Source organism: Castor canadensis, chromosome 2 (genome assembly GCF_047511655.1).
Source record: "Castor canadensis chromosome 2, mCasCan1.hap1v2, whole genome shotgun sequence".
Lineage (NCBI taxonomy): Eukaryota > Metazoa > Chordata > Mammalia > Rodentia > Castoridae > Castor > Castor canadensis.
This window is the reverse complement of record NC_133387.1, coordinates 82,109,252-82,127,506: the sequence shown is the minus strand read 5'-3', so window position 1 is coordinate 82,127,506 and position 18,255 is coordinate 82,109,252. Positions and strand designations below refer to the sequence as shown.

The 18,255-nt window shown below is 40.6% G+C and overlaps 1 protein-coding gene across 3 annotated transcripts in view; it reads left to right on the top strand.

Moving 5' to 3' along the window:
- Window positions 1-18,255, top strand: part of Rapgef5 (Rap guanine nucleotide exchange factor 5) — a 229,622-nt gene that overhangs the window by 22,796 nt on the left and 188,571 nt on the right. For all 3 annotated transcript variants that reach the window (XM_074065141.1, XM_074065142.1, XM_074065143.1), the window contains exons 2-3: window positions 13,731-13,781; window positions 15,668-15,774. In XM_074065141.1, the coding sequence (XP_073921242.1) occupies window positions 13,731-13,781; window positions 15,668-15,774 (158 nt within the window). The remainder of the gene's footprint in view (window positions 1-13,730; window positions 13,782-15,667; window positions 15,775-18,255) is intronic.

Sequence of the window (18,255 nt, the reverse complement as noted above, 5' to 3'; positions counted from 1 at the left end):
ATAACCACAGATTACAAAACCCTTTTAAGATGTAAACATACACTAGCAGAGGTCTCATCCTCCACAGTTAATATGTGTTGTGTTGGCTGATTCTCTGGTCCTCTGTAGGGTCTTTTTTATTTGTTTGTTTGTTTGAACTTTAGATCTTCCCCTTGGAAACAGGTCAGTGTTAACATAATTGAAAGGGACCACTTTTGAGAAGCGAATGTTGTGATTAGAGTCAGAGAAGAGATTAAGTTTGTTGCCTAATTTTATACAGCTAGAAGGCAAGGAGTACCCTTGTAGGAGTTCCAAATGATGTTTGATTATAGGTAAAAATTCTAAGAGCTGTAAAACTGGAACCCCTTATGAAGTAAGTACCTCTTCTTGTGTAGTAATTGTACAAGAAGGGGTGAACACAAAAACCTTACTGCTGCTTTTGGATCATATACCCAGAATACATGTAAATTGGAGTTGGAATGTGGCTTTTCCTGCTAGGTGCTGAAAAAAAAGTGAAGAGAGGTATAGTTAGTGCAGAAAGTTTGAGGTAACCACAGGTGACTTCAGTTTGAGGCTCTGATAGCTTAGGGGTTGGCCCTTTCCTCTGTTCCTTTTGGCTGTAAAATGTCCTGCTTTGGGGGCCTGGTTTTGTTTGACTTCCCAGCCAAGAAAGTAGGAGGCAATTTCACATCTAAACCTGATTAAAATATATTCTTACAAGTCACTGGTCAGCAGGCCAGTTGGAGAGATTTGGAGGAGAATATTTTGCAGTTGTCAAATGGAGATGACTCAGCACTGAGACAGCCTTTTAATTTGCTGTTTCCTGTTAGCACTTTGAGTGATAATAGATGTTTAGCTATACATATGAATGCATTTTTCAGGTTTCTTGGTCAGATGTGTTTGAGAGTTGTTGGATTAAGCAGGTGTGTTTACTGTAGGAATTCTTTAACATCTTCAGTATATTTAGGTGCACTTCATCCTTAAGGAGGGACCATGATGAACTAAGTAACATCTGCAGAAGTCATTGTGCTGATGTGATCCTCTTTGGGAGGACCTTTGTTGATATCTTCAGGGGCTTTTTGATTTAGACACACTTGTAGTAGGAAGCAGGGATTAGTATCTAGGTGATATGGATCGGCGCTTCTCAAACTTTACTGGGCTGTGAGTCACTGGGGGCTCCTGCTAGCTTCGTCCTCTGATGGAGTGGAACCTGAGAATTAGCATGGCCTGGAGGCATTCAGTTGAGGCCACTGCTGCTCCACACACCGCACTTGGACAAAGGCTGGGGGTGACTGATTACCACCCTCTGAAGAGTAGCTGAGATGGAGTAGCTGAGATGGGCCTGGGGAAGGTTGTGTGTGCCAAATTGTTTCAGTAACGTTCTGGAGTCTCCATGGGAGGTTCCTGATGAGCAGGAAAAATAGACTGAAAGATCGGATGCCTACTGCATTCCCCTCGAAGGGGAATTTCCAGGGGGAAGCCAGAGAACTAGAGATCCCCCTGATTTCAGAACATCTGAACATGCTATGGTAACCTGTAAGAAGTGTGCTCTATTTCTTTTCTGACTGAAGGGATCCTGGTGATGTTTGCTGGCACTGTAGCAGGTCTTTGTGCTAGAGAAGAAAGTTGGGGGAGGAGGAAACAATTTGCCAGAAGACTCGATGACTTATTAGAGAAAACAAAGACTGTGTAGATAGGTTAGAAGAAATATCATAGTGAGTAGACTTAGAAAGGTGATTTGATGGAGGCAGAAGAAAAATCTAAACCAGTGTCAAAAGAGTTGGGAAGGATATACAGATGCTCCCTGAATTACTATGTTTCAACTTCAAATTGACTTTATGATGGTGCAAAAGGAACACACATTCAGTAAATGCTGCCCTTTGAATTTGGAATTTGACTTTTTTCTTAGGCTAGGTTTATGTGAGTTGCAACCCTATCAGCCACACCGTGACAAAGGGAACCTGACTCTACAGTGTGGTATGTTGCTAAGCTAAGATGGTCAGTAGGTTAGGTGCATTATTAAATGTACTGTTGACTTATAATGGGCTTATGAAGACATAGGACCATCATAACTCAAGGAGCATCTGTAGTCAGGCAATAGCCATTAGCGTCAAAGCAGTACAGTACAGATTGGGCTCTTCCCATTATAAAGCGGGGTCTCTGCATAAAGCGACCCTGATATGAGCAAGCCCTGTGCTTGTGGAATCTGATTTCAACACATAAAGACAAGAGATAGTTAGGGTGTCATTGTTGGAAACATTAAAAGGAAATATAGTGCAGGATGTGAATGAGATTCCAATTCTGCTCAAGCATATTAGAAGAGTAGAAGGCAGTGAAAAGGCCAATGAAGTAAGTTTTGGAAAGACCTCAGCTTCTAAAAAGACATGTGCGCACCCATGTTTATTGCAGCACTATTCACAATAGCCAAATTATGGAAACAGCCAAGATGCCCCAGCACTGACGAATGGATTAAGAAAATGTGGTATCTATACACAATGGAATTTTAGGCAGCCATGAAGAAGAATGAAATATTATCATTCGCTGGTAAATAGATGGAATTGGAGAACATCATTCTGAGTGAGGTTAGCCTGGCCCAAAAGACCAAAAATTGTATGTTCTTTCTTATATGCGGACATTAGATCAAGGGCAAACACAACAAGGGGATTGAAGTTTAATCACATGATAAAGCGAGAGCACACAGGGAGGTGTGAGGATAGGTAAGACACCCAAAAAACTAGATAGCATTTGTTGCCCTCAATGCAGAGAAACTAATGCAGATACTTTAAAGCGACAGAGGCCAATAGGAGAAGGGGACCAGGAACTAGAGAAAAGGTTAATTTGAGAAGAATTAATTAAGAAGGTAACACATATGTACAGGAAAGCAATGGGAGTCAACTCCCTATATAGCTATCCTTATCTCAACTAGCAAAAACCCTTGGTCCTTCCTATTACTGCTTATACTCTCTCTTCAACAACTTAGAGATAAGGGCAAAATAGTTTCTGCCTGTAAGTGAGGGAGTAGGGAGGGAAAAGGAGGGGGTGGGGTGGTTAAAGGAGGGGCAGGGGGAAGGGGGGAGAAATGACCCAAACATTGTATGTACATATGAATAAAATTTAAAAAACATTAAAAAAAAAAGATGTGTGCAAGAGAAAGGAGGATCATGTGACCCAGAATAGTTTCACAAGCTTGTAAGACTCAAGTACCAGCTAACTGAGAGCTTGTGAAATAAGTGGATGACAAAGTTAACAATTTAATCTTTGACCACTGCAAAAAAAAAAGAAGCAAGGCCTACTCTTTGTGGCAAATGGTAAGGTTTTGATCAATGACAGTTGCTGTCTTTATCCATATCAAGAGAATAATGTTTAAAACTGGAATTGCCCAAGATAGGTAGAAACAGAGTCCCTAAATGACCTCAAGGAAGCCAGAAAAATGACCTTCCATGATAACATCTGAAATGGGAATGCAGCACTGTTTGCAAAACTGTGGAGGCTTGGTGCCTTAACCCTGGAAGTGCATGTGTCTGAAATTTTATCAGTTGTATAGGTGAATTGTAGATTACTAAGTTTAGGTTGGATCCCCTTAAATTCTAAAATGAAATATTAAATAAGAGACTTGAGATATGTAGTCACAACTAGGACACAGTAATAAGTTTGAGTGTATTTCAGGACTTTTCACATATCAGCAACCAGGTAAAACTTATTTGTATCAAAATCAACTGTACCTGGAGTTCAAGCAATGATGGTGAATCTGTAGAAATTCTGTCCCTGATTGGGAAAAGGCCCTGGCCCCAAGCACATTAGCTCTTCCTGACTCCCAAGTATGGGAAACAGGACCCAACCCTCATGGGTCAAGTGGGTGAATGAAGTAGCCCGTGACCAAAAGATGCTTGATGTGAAACCCCTGGGGATGCTGCCAGTAGAAGGATTTTCTTTCTCATACACCCTATTTTCCCACTGACCAGGAGGGACCTCGGGTGAGAAGATTCTATCTTAGTGCTCTACTGGCTTTGTGATGAGTCCTCTGCTGTGTCCTAGGGATGTGGATGAGAAAGATATGACCTTGTTCCTTGAGAGGCTCACAAGCAAGTAAGGGACCTGTCACCAGCACTCCTGTACAGACTGGTAGGAAAGCTTGCTGCATGCTGTGTAGTAAGGACAGCTAACACGCATTGAGCATCACTACCTTGCAGGCATTCTTCTGAACTCTTCATATAATTTTAACTTAGTGGATCTCAAGTTGTAGTTCTAGGAACTGCAGCACCAGCATTCTTTAGGAGCCTGTTAGAAATGCAGATCCTCAGGCCAGTTCCAGACTTGCTGACCCACGACTCTGGGTAAGGGCTGAAGAGTCTGTTCACTAAGCCTTGCAGTAGAGTCTGACACTTGTTGAAGTTTGACAGTCAGTGTCTTATGTCATCCTTTACCGCCTTATGAGCAGATTTTTATCTCATCCACTAAAGAGGTAGAAACAGAGGCATAAAAAAATTAAAATAACTTCTCCATTGACACAGCTTTTAAGATGTGTGGATGGGCTTTGGATCCAAGCAGTGGGTTCTCAGAGCTCTGCTGTTCACCATGCAAGGCTGTCTTTCAGGTGAAGGCACAGAGGTACACAGAGGAAGGGACTGTAAACTCTGAAAGGTGAGCAGAGCTAAGGAAGTTTCTTCTCTTTGTAGACATTTAGTGAGAATTAACTATATGCTGTGCATTGTGTAAAACACTGGACATTTGTAAGTAGGAGCAATATAGAGCCCTATCTTTAACATTCTCACAGTGAATTGGGAAAAAGTAAATGAGTATTTGGAATCTAAAATCCTTTAAATGCATGAATGCATTTTAATATAAACTATATGAAAATTTAAATGTATGAGAGAAAGTCATTCCAGGCAGAAAGAATATTATTGTGTGTAAAATTCAGATGTTTGAAACAACATATAGTACTCTTGAATTTACTAATTTTTGTGTGTGTGTATGTTTGTCCCTTAGCATCAGTTTTGTGTAGTCTAGGCTAATTTAGGTTGTGGTATAGACTGGAAGTTTTCAGGTTATAAGCAGAAATTAATGAAACCGATTGCTTCCTATTTTTTTTAAGCTTCCTTATTGAGTTTTGATTGACATACAAAAAGCTGTACATATTTAATGTATACATTTCAGCGAGTTTGGAAATAAGAATATACTGTGAAACAATCACTATAACTTGAGCCATGAACCTAGCCATCACCTCCAAAAGTTTCCTGTTTTCTTCATTATTTTCTGGGGGAAGGAGGAATAAGAACTTAAGATCTACTCTCTTAAGAATTGCTTCAGCATTATACAGTGCATACTGTTAACTGTAGGCACTATGCTATGCAGAATGTCGCTGGGACTTGCTCACACCTGAACTTCGTACCATTTGACTGGCATCTCTCTCCCCAGCACACGTACTTTTTGTTTAATCTTCCATCAAAACAATTTTTATTTACCATTTCTGTTATGTAATCTAAGTGAAGATGGAAACATGCTTGAAACAGTTTTGGAGGGAATAAGTTTAAATTGAAGTGGTAATTTTGGTTAAGATGGGTTAGAGATGTGGTTCAAGTGGTACAGTGCCTGCCTAGCAAGCACACAAGTTATTCAGTATCTAGCTTTTCTACTAGGTACATTGTATGTCTGAGCACTTAGGGCAGCTGGGGAATGTGAGAGAGACAGGACACACATGGAGGTGGTCATACCATGATTTACCCATTGGCCTGAGGCTCAGCAGATTTATCAGACACTGTGCCTTTGGGAAATGTCAACACTGGATGGTCAACTCCTGCTACATACGATAGAAGGTCCTAGATTTACAGAAGGCAGGAAAATCCCCTTGAGTTTGAGGCTGGTTAATGGGAGGTGGCAAAGAGCTACACATGGAGCCAGGAGAGCTTCTGTGTCAGCAGCAGATATAGACAAGCACTATAGTCCTTGGGGAAAGAGAGTAATCACTAGAGGCTCAGGGCTTAGATGGGCTTCATCCAAGTTATTTTAAAGACCATCTCTCAATTTGGACTTGTTTGGTATTTTCTCATGAAATTCAGGTATGCATTTTGACAAAAGTGCCTTTCTCAGTTCATGAAATCAGGAGGTAGGTGATGTTATCATGTTGCCTCATAGGTGATCATTTTATCGCTGGTTAGGGTGGTATCTGCTAAGCTCCACCACAGTGGGACCATGTTTTCCTCTCTACATGGTAAGCATCTGGGGGCACTGTGCGAATATCCTATTTCTACTCACCTTCGTATCCATTGATTACTTTTGTCTGCAGCATGTATTACTGTGGTGTTTGCCTAATAGTGGTTTTCTGCCTTCCTTTTTTTATTGCATTTGGTTTTTGGAATTATTCTGTGAGGAAGGGCTGTTCTTTCCTTCTTCATTTGGTTATTCAGTTATTTACTTATACCAGTATGGACACATGGATTTATTCTGTGAGCTATAGTTCAGTATTTATTTGCTAATTGGTGTCCCAGATATGAACAGTGGAAGCTGTTTCATGTTAGCTGCAGTGGGAAGGGTCTATCTTGGAGTCCAAATGTGACTAGATGGGTTAATGTTAATAACAGTAAGGAATTCAGTGACAAATGGAGATAAACTTGGTAATTTAACCATTTTTTCCTAAACCTTTAGTATCTTGATTCCTAAATTTTAAAGGTTTTTCTGTAATTGATTAACCAGGGAAGCCCACCCCAGTAGGCAAAGCTATTGTTTTATTTGTAAACACCAAAACCAAGCATATTTTCCCAAGAACAGTAAAGTCAAATTGATGAATCTTTGGGATTTCTGTTGACCCTAATGTGTGTATTTTTCCAGAAGCTTTGGGTTCTTGGTGATTTATCTTCCAGGGCAGGCAACATCATAAAGTGTTTATAAACATTCCTAGAACCCACTTGCCTTCTCTATAATAGCTTTAAAATAGGGAAACATGTTTATATTAGAAAGGAGCCCTTTAATAATACAAAGCCAAAATTAAGTTGAATGCCGAGGAAGCCGTTAAGAGGGTAGCCCTTTCCAGAAGGTATGCATGTACCATGCTAGGATGCAGATGTGAGGAGACTTTTGGCTTAGGGCTGTGTCTAAGTTGGGGTAACAGCAAGCGCATGCCATGTGGGCAGGTGCAGGGTGGGATTTGCTGTACAGTACCTTTGTCTGCACAAGTCGGAGGCTCAGCCTCAGATCCCCAGGCTGTTGGTAAATGACTTGGCCCCTTCTTCAGCAGGGCATCTTTTACCGAGGGTGATGTGCTCCCATCCCTGTAGTTGAAATTGGTGAGGAGAGGCCTAGTTTTGTCACCTACAAAATAAAAATTAATAATAGATCTCCCTCATAGTTTTTCAAAGAATAAATGATGTGACACGTGAGAGTACTTAGAGTCTTTGGCACCTAGCAGAAACTCAGTTACTGTTATTTAGTAACATGCAACGTGTTACAAAAAGAGTAGGTTGGCTTTGGAATCAGTCAAAATTTGTGTTGGTCCTGGCTCTCACTTTGCATCTCTGAGGCTGTTAGTAAAGTACTTCATCTCTCTGACCCCTGGCCCCGTCACCTGTACAGATAAGAATAGGTAGGTGCAGTTACTCATATCGGAGGTGCTTAAGACAAAGGAGGTGCTCAGTGAGCCTTCTTGTCATCTCCTTTCTACTTTCTTAGCACATCACAGGGCAGTGAAAAATATATTTCAAGAAGATCACTAGCTGAGCACTGGTGGCCCACATCTGTAGTCCTAGCTACTTGAATAGGATACTGAGATAGGAAGGATCACAGTTCCAGGCCAGCCTGGAGAAAAGTTTGTGAGACCCCATCTCAATGGAAAGGGGCTGAGTGTGCTGGTGCATGCCTGTCATCCCAGCTGCATTGGGAAGAATAAAATAGGAACATGGCCCAGGTGGGCTTAGCAAACAAACAAACAAACAAAACCCCACAAGACCTTATTTCCAAAACAACCAGAGCAAAGGGAGTGGAGGTGTGGCTCAAGCTATAAAACACCTACTTTACAATAGCACTGTCTTGAGTTTAAAACCCACTACCACTGAAACTGGAATCTTCTTGTGATATCCAGGCCTGCTGCACTGGCTTAGGTCACAGCTCCTTTTAGCCATAGAGGGTTCTGATTTACACTAATTTCTTTGTCACATGAGTGCAACGAATGCAGTTCACGGACAAGAGAGGGTGAGAGTACAGACAAGAAGTTTATTAAGTTCCCATGTGAGACATGGAGAGGTCCCAAGCAGGCTGCCAGAGAATTGGCTGGGTCTGGGGGCTTTTAACCTGTTTTCTCCCAGGAATAGCCCATTCTCTATTATAATGAAGTATACAGAAAGCAGAATTCTGGTTGGCCAAGCCCACAACCTTCTCATCAGACCAAGGTCTTCCTGTTCTCATTCAGATCCCTTCCCACCTTCCCTTTTCCCTACCCTCCTGAGTTTTGCCCAGGAAGTGGGTTGTTAAGCAGGGATGGTGTCATCGCTCCCCTTTGTGAGCAGCTCAGGTTACAGTGGAAGTTGGGGGGCTGGAGGGAAGCTTTGGTTCTAACTCCTTCTGCCTGATTTCAGCTAATTACTTAACCTGTTCTCTCATGATCCCCCCTCCCCCTACCAACAAAAAGAAAAAGAAAAGAAAACAACAACAAAACAACAACTGACTTTGCTGTGGCCTTGCTGACTTCTGGGTCTGTGCTTGGCTGTTGTTAGGCACATTTCCCGTAGAGCTGTGAGGAAATAGTTGTGGAGCAGAATTGCAATAAGAACTCACAGAAACAAAGGTGTGGTTCCCTGCCTTTCCTTCTCAGCCACTGACTTCTGTTAACAGTTTCATTATGCTGAACTTGTGATGACTGTAATTCTCAAGTTTACGACTGGGATTCTGTCCTTGAAGTCTTCATTGAGGTTTGGTTGAATTTATTTATCCTGGTGCTTAAGAAGGGTCCACAGTCTTAAACTATCCACCTATTAAGTTGGACAGCTTAATAGGTCACATTTATTGTTTTATTCTTTCATTTCTTAACATATGTGCTTGTCAGTTACTAATGAAGTGTTTTTGGGCTTCTAGGTTTATAAGAAACTCAAGTTACTTATTCCACTGTTCTGCCTTCATTTTCTGCTTGATCACCCAGGATGGAAAAAGAAATAGTGACTGACTGAAGGTGACAGAAAGTTGTGTCATGAACCGAATTCTTGCATTATGGATAAATCTGGTAGTTCTTGTTGGTTCAAGTTAGTAATAGGGCAGTTCTTACTTTGTGATATATGAGGTGATTCAGTCCTTCTCCTTCTGTTTCTTTCACTCCTTAGGACTTTGAGTCTAAGGAGAGTATTTTTCAGATCTCCTTTAAGAGCTGATGCTTTGAGGTTCAGCAAGATCTTTATGGGCAGTTTACCTTGGTGGACACCAAACTTTTTTTTTGAAAAGGGAACATGTGGTTGCTAATCAATTATCCATTTGAGTTATGCCATTTTTTTTCTGGCTGTCCATTTGTAAATATTAAAAGATTACAATTTTCTAATTCATATTTAAAGTAAGAGTTTTTGCTGGCATCATTTAGGGAACCACTTTACATGATTTATTAAGATGGAAAGAAGAAAAAATTGAATTGAATTTAAATTATTTTCATCCATGTTGTTAGTATTCTTTCTATGGGATGTATGTGTCTTTCATGAAAGAATCATTGTATCAGATTAAGCAGTTTAGGCAGTTGGAAATAAGGAAGAAAAGGACCCATCACTTTGTGCATTGTATTTATGTGATAGTATGATGAGAGCCTCTAGGGAAGATAGATACTTGGGTGGTGGGCATGCCTTTGCTCCCAGCACTCAGGAGCCAGAGGCAGGAGGATCTCAAGTTGGAGGCCAGCCTGGGCTACATAATGAGACCCTGCCTCAAAATAAAGATAAGACAAACAAAAAGATACTTGGCATTGATAGACCAGTCATGTAAGAATATAGAGCAAATTGATAGGAAAACCAGGAACAAGAAAGAGAATTCAAGGCTGTAATCCTAGCTACTCAGGAGGCGGAGATTAGGAGGATCTTGTTTTGAAGCCTGCTCTAGGCAAATAGTTCAGGAGACCCTATCTTGAAAAAAAATCCATCTCAATAAAAAGGGCTGATGGAGTGGCTCAAGCAGTAATAGTGCCTGCCTAGCAAGTGGCAAGTGTGAAACCATGAGTTCAAACCCCAGTGCCACAAAAAAAGGAAAAAAAAGAAAAAAGAATTCAAGATGGTTTCTTGTTCTTGTGTCTGTTTCTGGAAGCTCCCAAGATGCTTCACAAATATGAAATGAGTAGAAGTAAATTGCCACAGGGGTGAAGAGATAAAGCCCTAGATTTCTGAGTGGAAAGATGACAGCAGGGAATTCAAAGATGAATGAAAATAGCTGAGTAATAGTAAATTAGAGAAAAGAATGTTAAAATGGGGAGTGCATTTTGTGGAATGTTCTTGTGGCATTCTTACAGGTAAATGCAGGAGAGCTACCCTTGAGTTGACTTCGAGCAGCAGTTGGATGGCCCATGGTGTTCCTCTCATAAAACTAAGTTAGCAGTTCTCTTCAGTACATTTTAAACATGAGGTGATGCTTGGAATACTTTCCATGCAGAAGTCTTGGTGCTTACTATTTTTGATCAATACAGAAAACATAAAGTGGTCTCTACAGCAGTACAGAATTATGAAAGCTATTTTAAGTTTAATGGGTCAGGTCTTTACTGAGATTCACAAAGAGCTCTGTGGCTTCCCTCAGCTCAGCTCACCTCAAGGTACAAGTATGAGAGCTGCTGTCAGCAGTGTTAATGAAACAAAGCCCCCGTGGGACCAGTTTAAGAGAGGGGTGTGCAGGAGTTTCTGACAACAAATCTAGGAATTGTGTCCTGTAAAAAACAGTTCTTATTATGTTACTCTTGTTGATTCCCTGAGGGCTGGCAGCTTATCTAACAGTTTTCTATTCTGTATAGAAGAGTCTTATTGCTTTATCTACTCACCTTACCGGTCTTTAGAAAGAAGCCATCTGTGGGGGAAGCTCCTGTGAAGTGGAATTGTGTGACTGACACTAGTGTGGAGACAGCCAGGTTTAGGATAGCAGCTGAGAGAAGGACAAGTGGTTTGTTTCCTTTTGTGAAAATATCCCTGCTCAGTTTCTTGAACTAATTTCTTCCCAAAAACTTTCTCTTGAACTATATCATGTGAAGAATTTGCTTTTCTGAGCGGATCCAGGCAATTAGATGAGTAATAAAGATTGTCAGTTCTGGTCGGCCATATTGATTTTTAAAAACTGTCCTTGTTTGGGGGAAAATAATTAATCCTGATGATTCATGTTCATATTATAAGTCTGGCATATATATAAGCTTTAAATTGCTCAGTATTTCAATAAGTGTATGTATTACGTAGGCTCAGATGACAGAAGGCCTAGGGAGGGCTGGTTGGAGTGTGTCTATAGACTAGACTATAATGGTGGGAATTAAAAATGAGCTGTCTACCTTATAAAATTTGCTTCTTTTCTTTGAACCAAGTTGTAAATGTTTAGCAGAGTACCAATAGGCATTTTTGGATAAAAAGTTAATAATTTCAGTTTAATTAAGAGGTAAGTAGTGTGGGAGTTATGTGAAATGGAAAGGGCAGAATGGAAATTCCCTTTTTAGGTTAAAATTTGGTAGAAGGTTCTGATGCTAGAAAGTGATGACTGGCAGGGTATGGTTCATAAATTTAGCACATTATTCTAAGAAGTGGAGGTGGCAGGCTAAAAACTTGGGGTCTCAAAAGACAGCTTGCCTTGGAACAGAGTTGCAAAAAGCTTTTAAACATAGGTTGGAAGTTCAGTAAGTGTTGGTTTCTCTGTTCTCTTTCCATACCGCAAGAGGAAGTGATAATAGCTCTCCATTGTGCTTAACCATATGTGGGTGATGGTGCTGCTCTCCGGATGGTTAGGTTGGAAAAATTAGCTCCTGCAATTCAAGCCATTCAGCAAATACTTACTTAGTTGATATGGATATCTAAATAGCTAAACAAATGACTAGAAAAAGAAATATCTTCATGCAAGGTTTTGTGTTAGATGCCATGAAAGCAAAGCGGTATGAGGTACCAGCACTTCCTCCAGGAGCTTAGGGGTCCCTTGGGGTGAAAGTGCACACACAGGAAACAGCCCCAGTGCAGGGCACCCAAGAGCTGCCATGTGAATAACAGCAAAAACAAAGAACTCCAAAGAGGAGCAAACCCCTGATGGGGGAGCTTCATTCAGGAGGTGACTGCACAAACCTAGACTTTTTTTTTTTTCCTTTTATTATTCATATGTGCATACAAGGATTGGTTCATTTCTCCCCACTGCCCCCACCCCCTCCCTTACCACCCACTCCGCCCCCTCCCTCTCCCCCCCCCAATACCCAGCAGAAACTATTTTGCCCTTATTTCTAATTTTGTTGTAGAGAGAGTATAAGCAATAATAGGAAGGAACAAGAGTTTTTGCTGGTTGAGATAAGGATAGCTATACAGGGCATTGACTCACATTGATTTCCTGTGCGTGGGTGTTACCTTCTAGGTTAATTCTTTTTGATCTAACCTTTTCTCTAGTTCCTGGTCCCCTTTTCCTATTGGCCTCAGTTGCTTTAAGGTATCTGCTTTAGTTTCTCTGCGTTAAGGGCAACAAATGCTAGCTAGTTTTTTAGGTGTCTTACCTATCCTCATCCCTCCCTTGTGTGCTCTCGCTTTTATCATGTGCTCATAGTCCAATCCCCTTGTTGTGTTTGCCCTTGATCTAATGTCCACATATGAGGGAGAACATACGATTTTTGGTTTTTTGAGCCAGGCTAACCTCACTCAGAATGATGTTCTCCAATTCCATCCATTTACCAGCGAATGATAACATTTCGTTCTTCTTCATGGCTGCATAAAATTCCATTGTGTATAGATACCACATTTTCTTAATCCATTCGTCAGTGGTGGGGCATCTTGGCTGTTTCCATAACTTGGCTATTGTGAATAGTGCCGCAATAAACATGGATGTGCAGGTGCCTCTGGAGTAACAGTCTTTTGGGTATATCCCCAAGAGTCAAACCTAGACTTTGATGTCCAGTGGGATTCAGGGAAGCATTAAGGAAGATGGAGGATTTGATTATGGAGAATGGTGTGTTCTGAGGCAGAGAGGGATGTTAGTGGCAGAATCTTCTGACAAGTAGGTCTTAATCAGAGAAGTCTGGGAGGGAGGTAGAGAGAGAATACTAGAAGTCCATGGGAGGCAGATTTGTGGGTCCAGGGACCGCCCGCCCCCAAGTGAAAGGGGTGATTTTGGAAGATTTGTGGAGTTGAGGTTCCCAGGATGGCTTGAAGGGAGTAACTAGGGAGCAGAAACCCACCGAGAAGCTGAGGCAACAGCGGAGGTAGATAGTGAAGAAGGCCTGAGTATGTGTGTGTTTGGGGGGAGGAGGTGTGAAAGTATAAATGAGAAGGAAAGAAATGGAATCTAAGCACATTAATAATATAGTGAACAAAACTCCAGTCTTTTTGTTGTGGTTCTGTTAGCTGTGCTCTCTAGGTGGGGAGCTGTTCAAAATGGAATGTCCATTCTGTTGAGTGTTAATCAGATCCTTACACTGAATGAGAAGGAGGCTAATCCCATATGGCTCTGACTCAAGATTTAAACTCATTTTTAGTGTGGGCATTGCCTGGGTAGGCCTGCCACTGTTGCATGTGTTTTGGTGTTTTGGTACAAAGGTTTCTATTTGATTCTAATCCCCTCCCCTTTTTTTTCTTTTCAAACAGACCCTATCCAGAAGAATTTCCAATCCATACCTTGAACATACTCCTTCCCAGGTATGACATCTTGTTTCTTTCTCTTGCTACATTTTCTATAATGGTGGCTCACAAATCCTGGTGCAAATTCTTTGTGGTTCCTGCTCTCTCTGACCTAATGGAGTTTTGCTGGGATGTTGTGGTGTTCCATGTGTGTACCCCACCAGAGATGACACAGCCAAGGTATTTGAATTAAGATCATTGTCATAATTCCAGATGTTCATGAGCTAGGAAAAAATATTGACCTACTTTCCACATTTTATAGTATGACCGAGTGGTTCAAGTGGTAGAGTGCCTTCCTAGCAAGTGGGAGGCCCTGAGTGCAAAACTCCAGTATCACAAAAGAAAACAAAACAAACAAAACAAAACAAAAACTTTGACGGTTTTCTACATTGATAGTAACATTGTATTTTACAAATAGTGGGAGCTCTATAAACTTTATGTAGGAGGAGATATAAACACAGAATTATCTATTGGGACTACCTGTGTGCTCATTGAGGGGAAAAGATGAGTATGTCTTCGGTTGCACTACAACCGAATTATTGACAATTATTTCCATTCTTTACACTAACAGGATTCTGAGCTTTGTGAGGACAGGGCCTTTCTACCTTGTTCACTAGCATCTAGCACAGACCCAGCACTTGACAGCTGCTTATTAAATGCTTTTGACTGACCAGGTGAACGAACTAGGACTAGTTAAGCATCAGCTAAATCATACCTCTTCCTCGGGAACTTTCTGTCATCTGGCTTGTTGAGTTTTGATTTTTTACAAAAAAAAAAAAAATTATTCCAAGATATTAAAAATAGGGCTGGAAGTATAGCTCAAGCAGTAGAGTACCTGCTTTGCAAGGTCAAGGCTCTGAGTTCAAAACCCCATAATGGAAAAAAAAAAGATATAATTAAAGAAGCATGAGGACAGGGTTGACATATTCCTGTCAAGTCACAAACAATATATTATCAATTTGTTTGCTTTAAGAGTAGATACAAAATATCTTGCTGGTGCAAAAAGAGTTCATCCAGAACACTTATGGTATAACTCAGTGGTGCGAGTTTTTACCTAGCATGCATAAAGCTCTGGGTTTGCACCCCAGTACTGCAAAAAAAAAGTTCACCAAGAAACAAGTAGAAAGATGTAAGCATGCCACCCCCAACAGATAGCAATTTCTATGAGAGTTTACCTTGTAAAAGCGGCTTTCCATTTAGCCTCCTTTGCTTGTGAAGCTGCATTGTGCAATTGGAGATTGTTTTATAAAGTAGGAACCAGACCTCTATAACTGAGGAATATCCTCCTTCATCTCCAAGAGTCAGAGACTAATAGTAGAATTAGAAGATTAGAAGCAGTTAAATGAAATGTTATCTGATTGATGGAATTGTGAAGTCCATGAATGAAGTCCGGGAGCTTGGAACTAGTTGTGACCTTAGCAGCTGAGTGAGGTTCAGAGCAAAGAAGCCTGCACTCACACTGTGTCATGGCTCAAGACATTCATTAAATAGGAAAAAAATTATTTTGCCATCTTCTAATACTTTCTATAAATGCATTATCAACATGGCAGTTATTATATAATAAATATTCCTTAATGTGCTGCAGTGGTAGAAACACTGTGTTTAAAAAATAGTGGATATTTTACACTGAAAACTTTGTGTTTTAAAAGGGGATTATCTATAATTATAGTTAAAGTAAAGCACTTTAGCATTTGAAAAATAGTTATTATAGCTTAATAGCATAAGTGGACCAGTAGCTAAAATAAAATAAGGTAATTATAGGTCTGTAGCTACATAGGCTAAAGTGTGTCTCAAGCTTGAGGATTTGGTCATGATTTTTTATATATATAGCATGCTGTAGGGAGCTCACAAGTTGCCACGTTATTGCTCTACATTTGCAGTGAATGTTTGTCTTTTCCATTTAGATTTATGGAGAGAATTCTTCTTGTGCAGGAAGAGCGTTGAGGAATATGATTATCGTTCAGGCAGCCGACCTGGTAAAGGACAGGGTGAACCTCAAGGGATTTTACAGGTAATACACTTTCTCAACACCTTGTCAAGAATTCTCCTTGAAAAATCACTTCTCCTTGAGGAAAAAATAAAAATATACATAAAATAACCAACCAGCTTGTGATGTTGAGCACGGAGAGGCAGGCTGCCTTGGTACCCACAGTGGGAGGGGTTGGTGTGTTCTGTCTGCTGGGGGGTCCTGGGGTAACTCTTCTTTTGTTAGCTTTGCTGTATGTTTGCTTACTGTTAGGCTCCTGGTTCTGAAGTTATGGTATGAACTTTTCAGCCACAGATGTGGGCTCTGCTCTGCTTCCCCTGAGATACAATCATTTATAATATTTTTTGGGGGACTTCAAGAAGTGTAGATCTCCTCTTTAGGGACCTTGTCAAAGCTCTGTGAGGACTCTTGGAAGGTCTGTGGGCAGAGAGATCCAGGCTGACCTCTAGGTAAGAGCAAGCCTCTGGCTAGGCTGAAGTATAGAAGTGGGATGGCAGTCACCTGTATGGGCTAGTGAACAAGCAGAGATGCATGATAGTAAATGAGTGGACCTTACTGTGGCTCAGCCCTGTAATCCCAGCTACTTGAAAGTTGGGAATTGGAAGGATAGAGGCTTGAGGCCAGTTGAGACAAAAAGTTAGTGAGACCCCCCCCCCACCTCAACACATAAACTGAGTATGGTGATGCACCCATCTGTAGCCCCAGCTATGAAAGAAGTGTAGGTAGGAGGATCTTGGTTCAAGGCTAGCCCCAGGCAGGAACATTAGACCCTATCTGAAAAAAAAAAAACGAAAGCAAAATGGGCTGGGTGGTGTGGCTTAAGTGGTAGAGTGCCTGCCTAGAAAATGTGAGGCCCTGGGTTCAAAACCCAGTACACCCCATCGCCTCACAAAAAAGAGTAAATGAGTGGGCTTGTGGCCAGTTTTAAGGACTGGCTGAACCAACAGATTATAGATTACAGATTTGGCAGTGCTGAGAATTGAACCTAGGGCTTTACACATGCTAGGCAAGTCCTCTACCACTTAAGCTATGCCTCTAGCCCTTTTGTTTATTTATTTATTCATTCATTCATTTATTTTAGGCAGGGTCTTGTCACTACCTTTCCTAGGGTAGCCTGGGACTTGTGATCGTCTTCCCTCTACCTCTCAAGGGGCTGGGATTATAGGTGTGACCTCCATGCCTGGCTAATTCTGCTACATTTTTGATGTTAAAAGATACTTGGTTTCAGAGAATGGTTACTAACTGCTAAGGGGGTGAAGGAATTTTTTAGTGCATGAAAATTCTGTGTATCTTGACAATGGTTACACAGATAATTATATAGGTATGTAATGAATAAAAATTAATCAAGCTGTACACTTAAGATTTGTGCATTTTGTTTTATAAATTATGCCTCCATACAAAGGTATTCTTCTACTTCCAAAAATCTGGAATCACTATTCCCAGAATCCAGACCATGATGATTTATTCTCCATCTGGGGCCAATGGAAAAAAACAGGAATACCATAATGAATTTTTCATAAACTTGAATTTATATAACTTAAAGGAACATCATTTATTCTGAGAATACGTCTTACTTTTTTGGTGTCATTTATTCTGAGTACTGTTCCTGTTCTTTATAGTATTGCAATGTCATATTTTTAAGAAAGAAGTGAGATAACTTTGTTTTTTCTTGTTTTATTTGTGTAATTTTCTCTTGGTATCATTCAGTGTGACAATATCTTTACTTGACAAAATAAAAAGGTGGTAAAGTGCTCTTGTTTTTCTTTTCTTTTTGTGGTACAAGGGCCTTGAGATTTTTGTGGAACTCAGGGCCTTGAGGTTATTATGCACGTGCTCTACCACTTGAACTATGACTCCAGTCCTTTTGCTTTTTAATTTGTCTTTCAGGTAGGTCTCATGATTTTGCCTGGACTTGCCTCACACCATGATCCTCCCATCTCTGCCTCCTTAGCTGGGACTATAGGCATGTATCACCATGCCTGACATTGTGTTTTTTATTGTTTAAATTAATGAAAACATGTGCTTCAAACTTTTGAAGTGACTGTGCTGTTGGTCAGTTAAGTAAGCAAATGCAGTGTGGAGAGGAACCACTTTAAGATTTTAAAGTGTTAATTAATCACATAAGCATTTATGTACGTTTTTAAAAAGTAGACCATTTGCTAGCCATTACCTATTCTGTTTACAAGCAACACTTTTGCTTATTTAGACTCAGGATCCTCTTTTAAAAACTAGTGTCCACCTTTTCTTCCCATTAGGGGTACACAGCCCAAAGTCTGAGAAGCACTGGTTCAAAGGCCAGGGCAAGTCAACAGCACAGCAAGTAGGAGGGGCTGTGATGGTTGGGCTACTTCACATGGATCCTCTTAATTTTTTTTTTTTTACTTAAAATAATGATATCAATTTTAGACACACTGACTTTTAAAAACTGACATTGTACGTATATAAGATCTTGTGAGCAAGCTCCTAGGATTCTACATAAGGCTATGATTAAAGTCTGTCATTGTT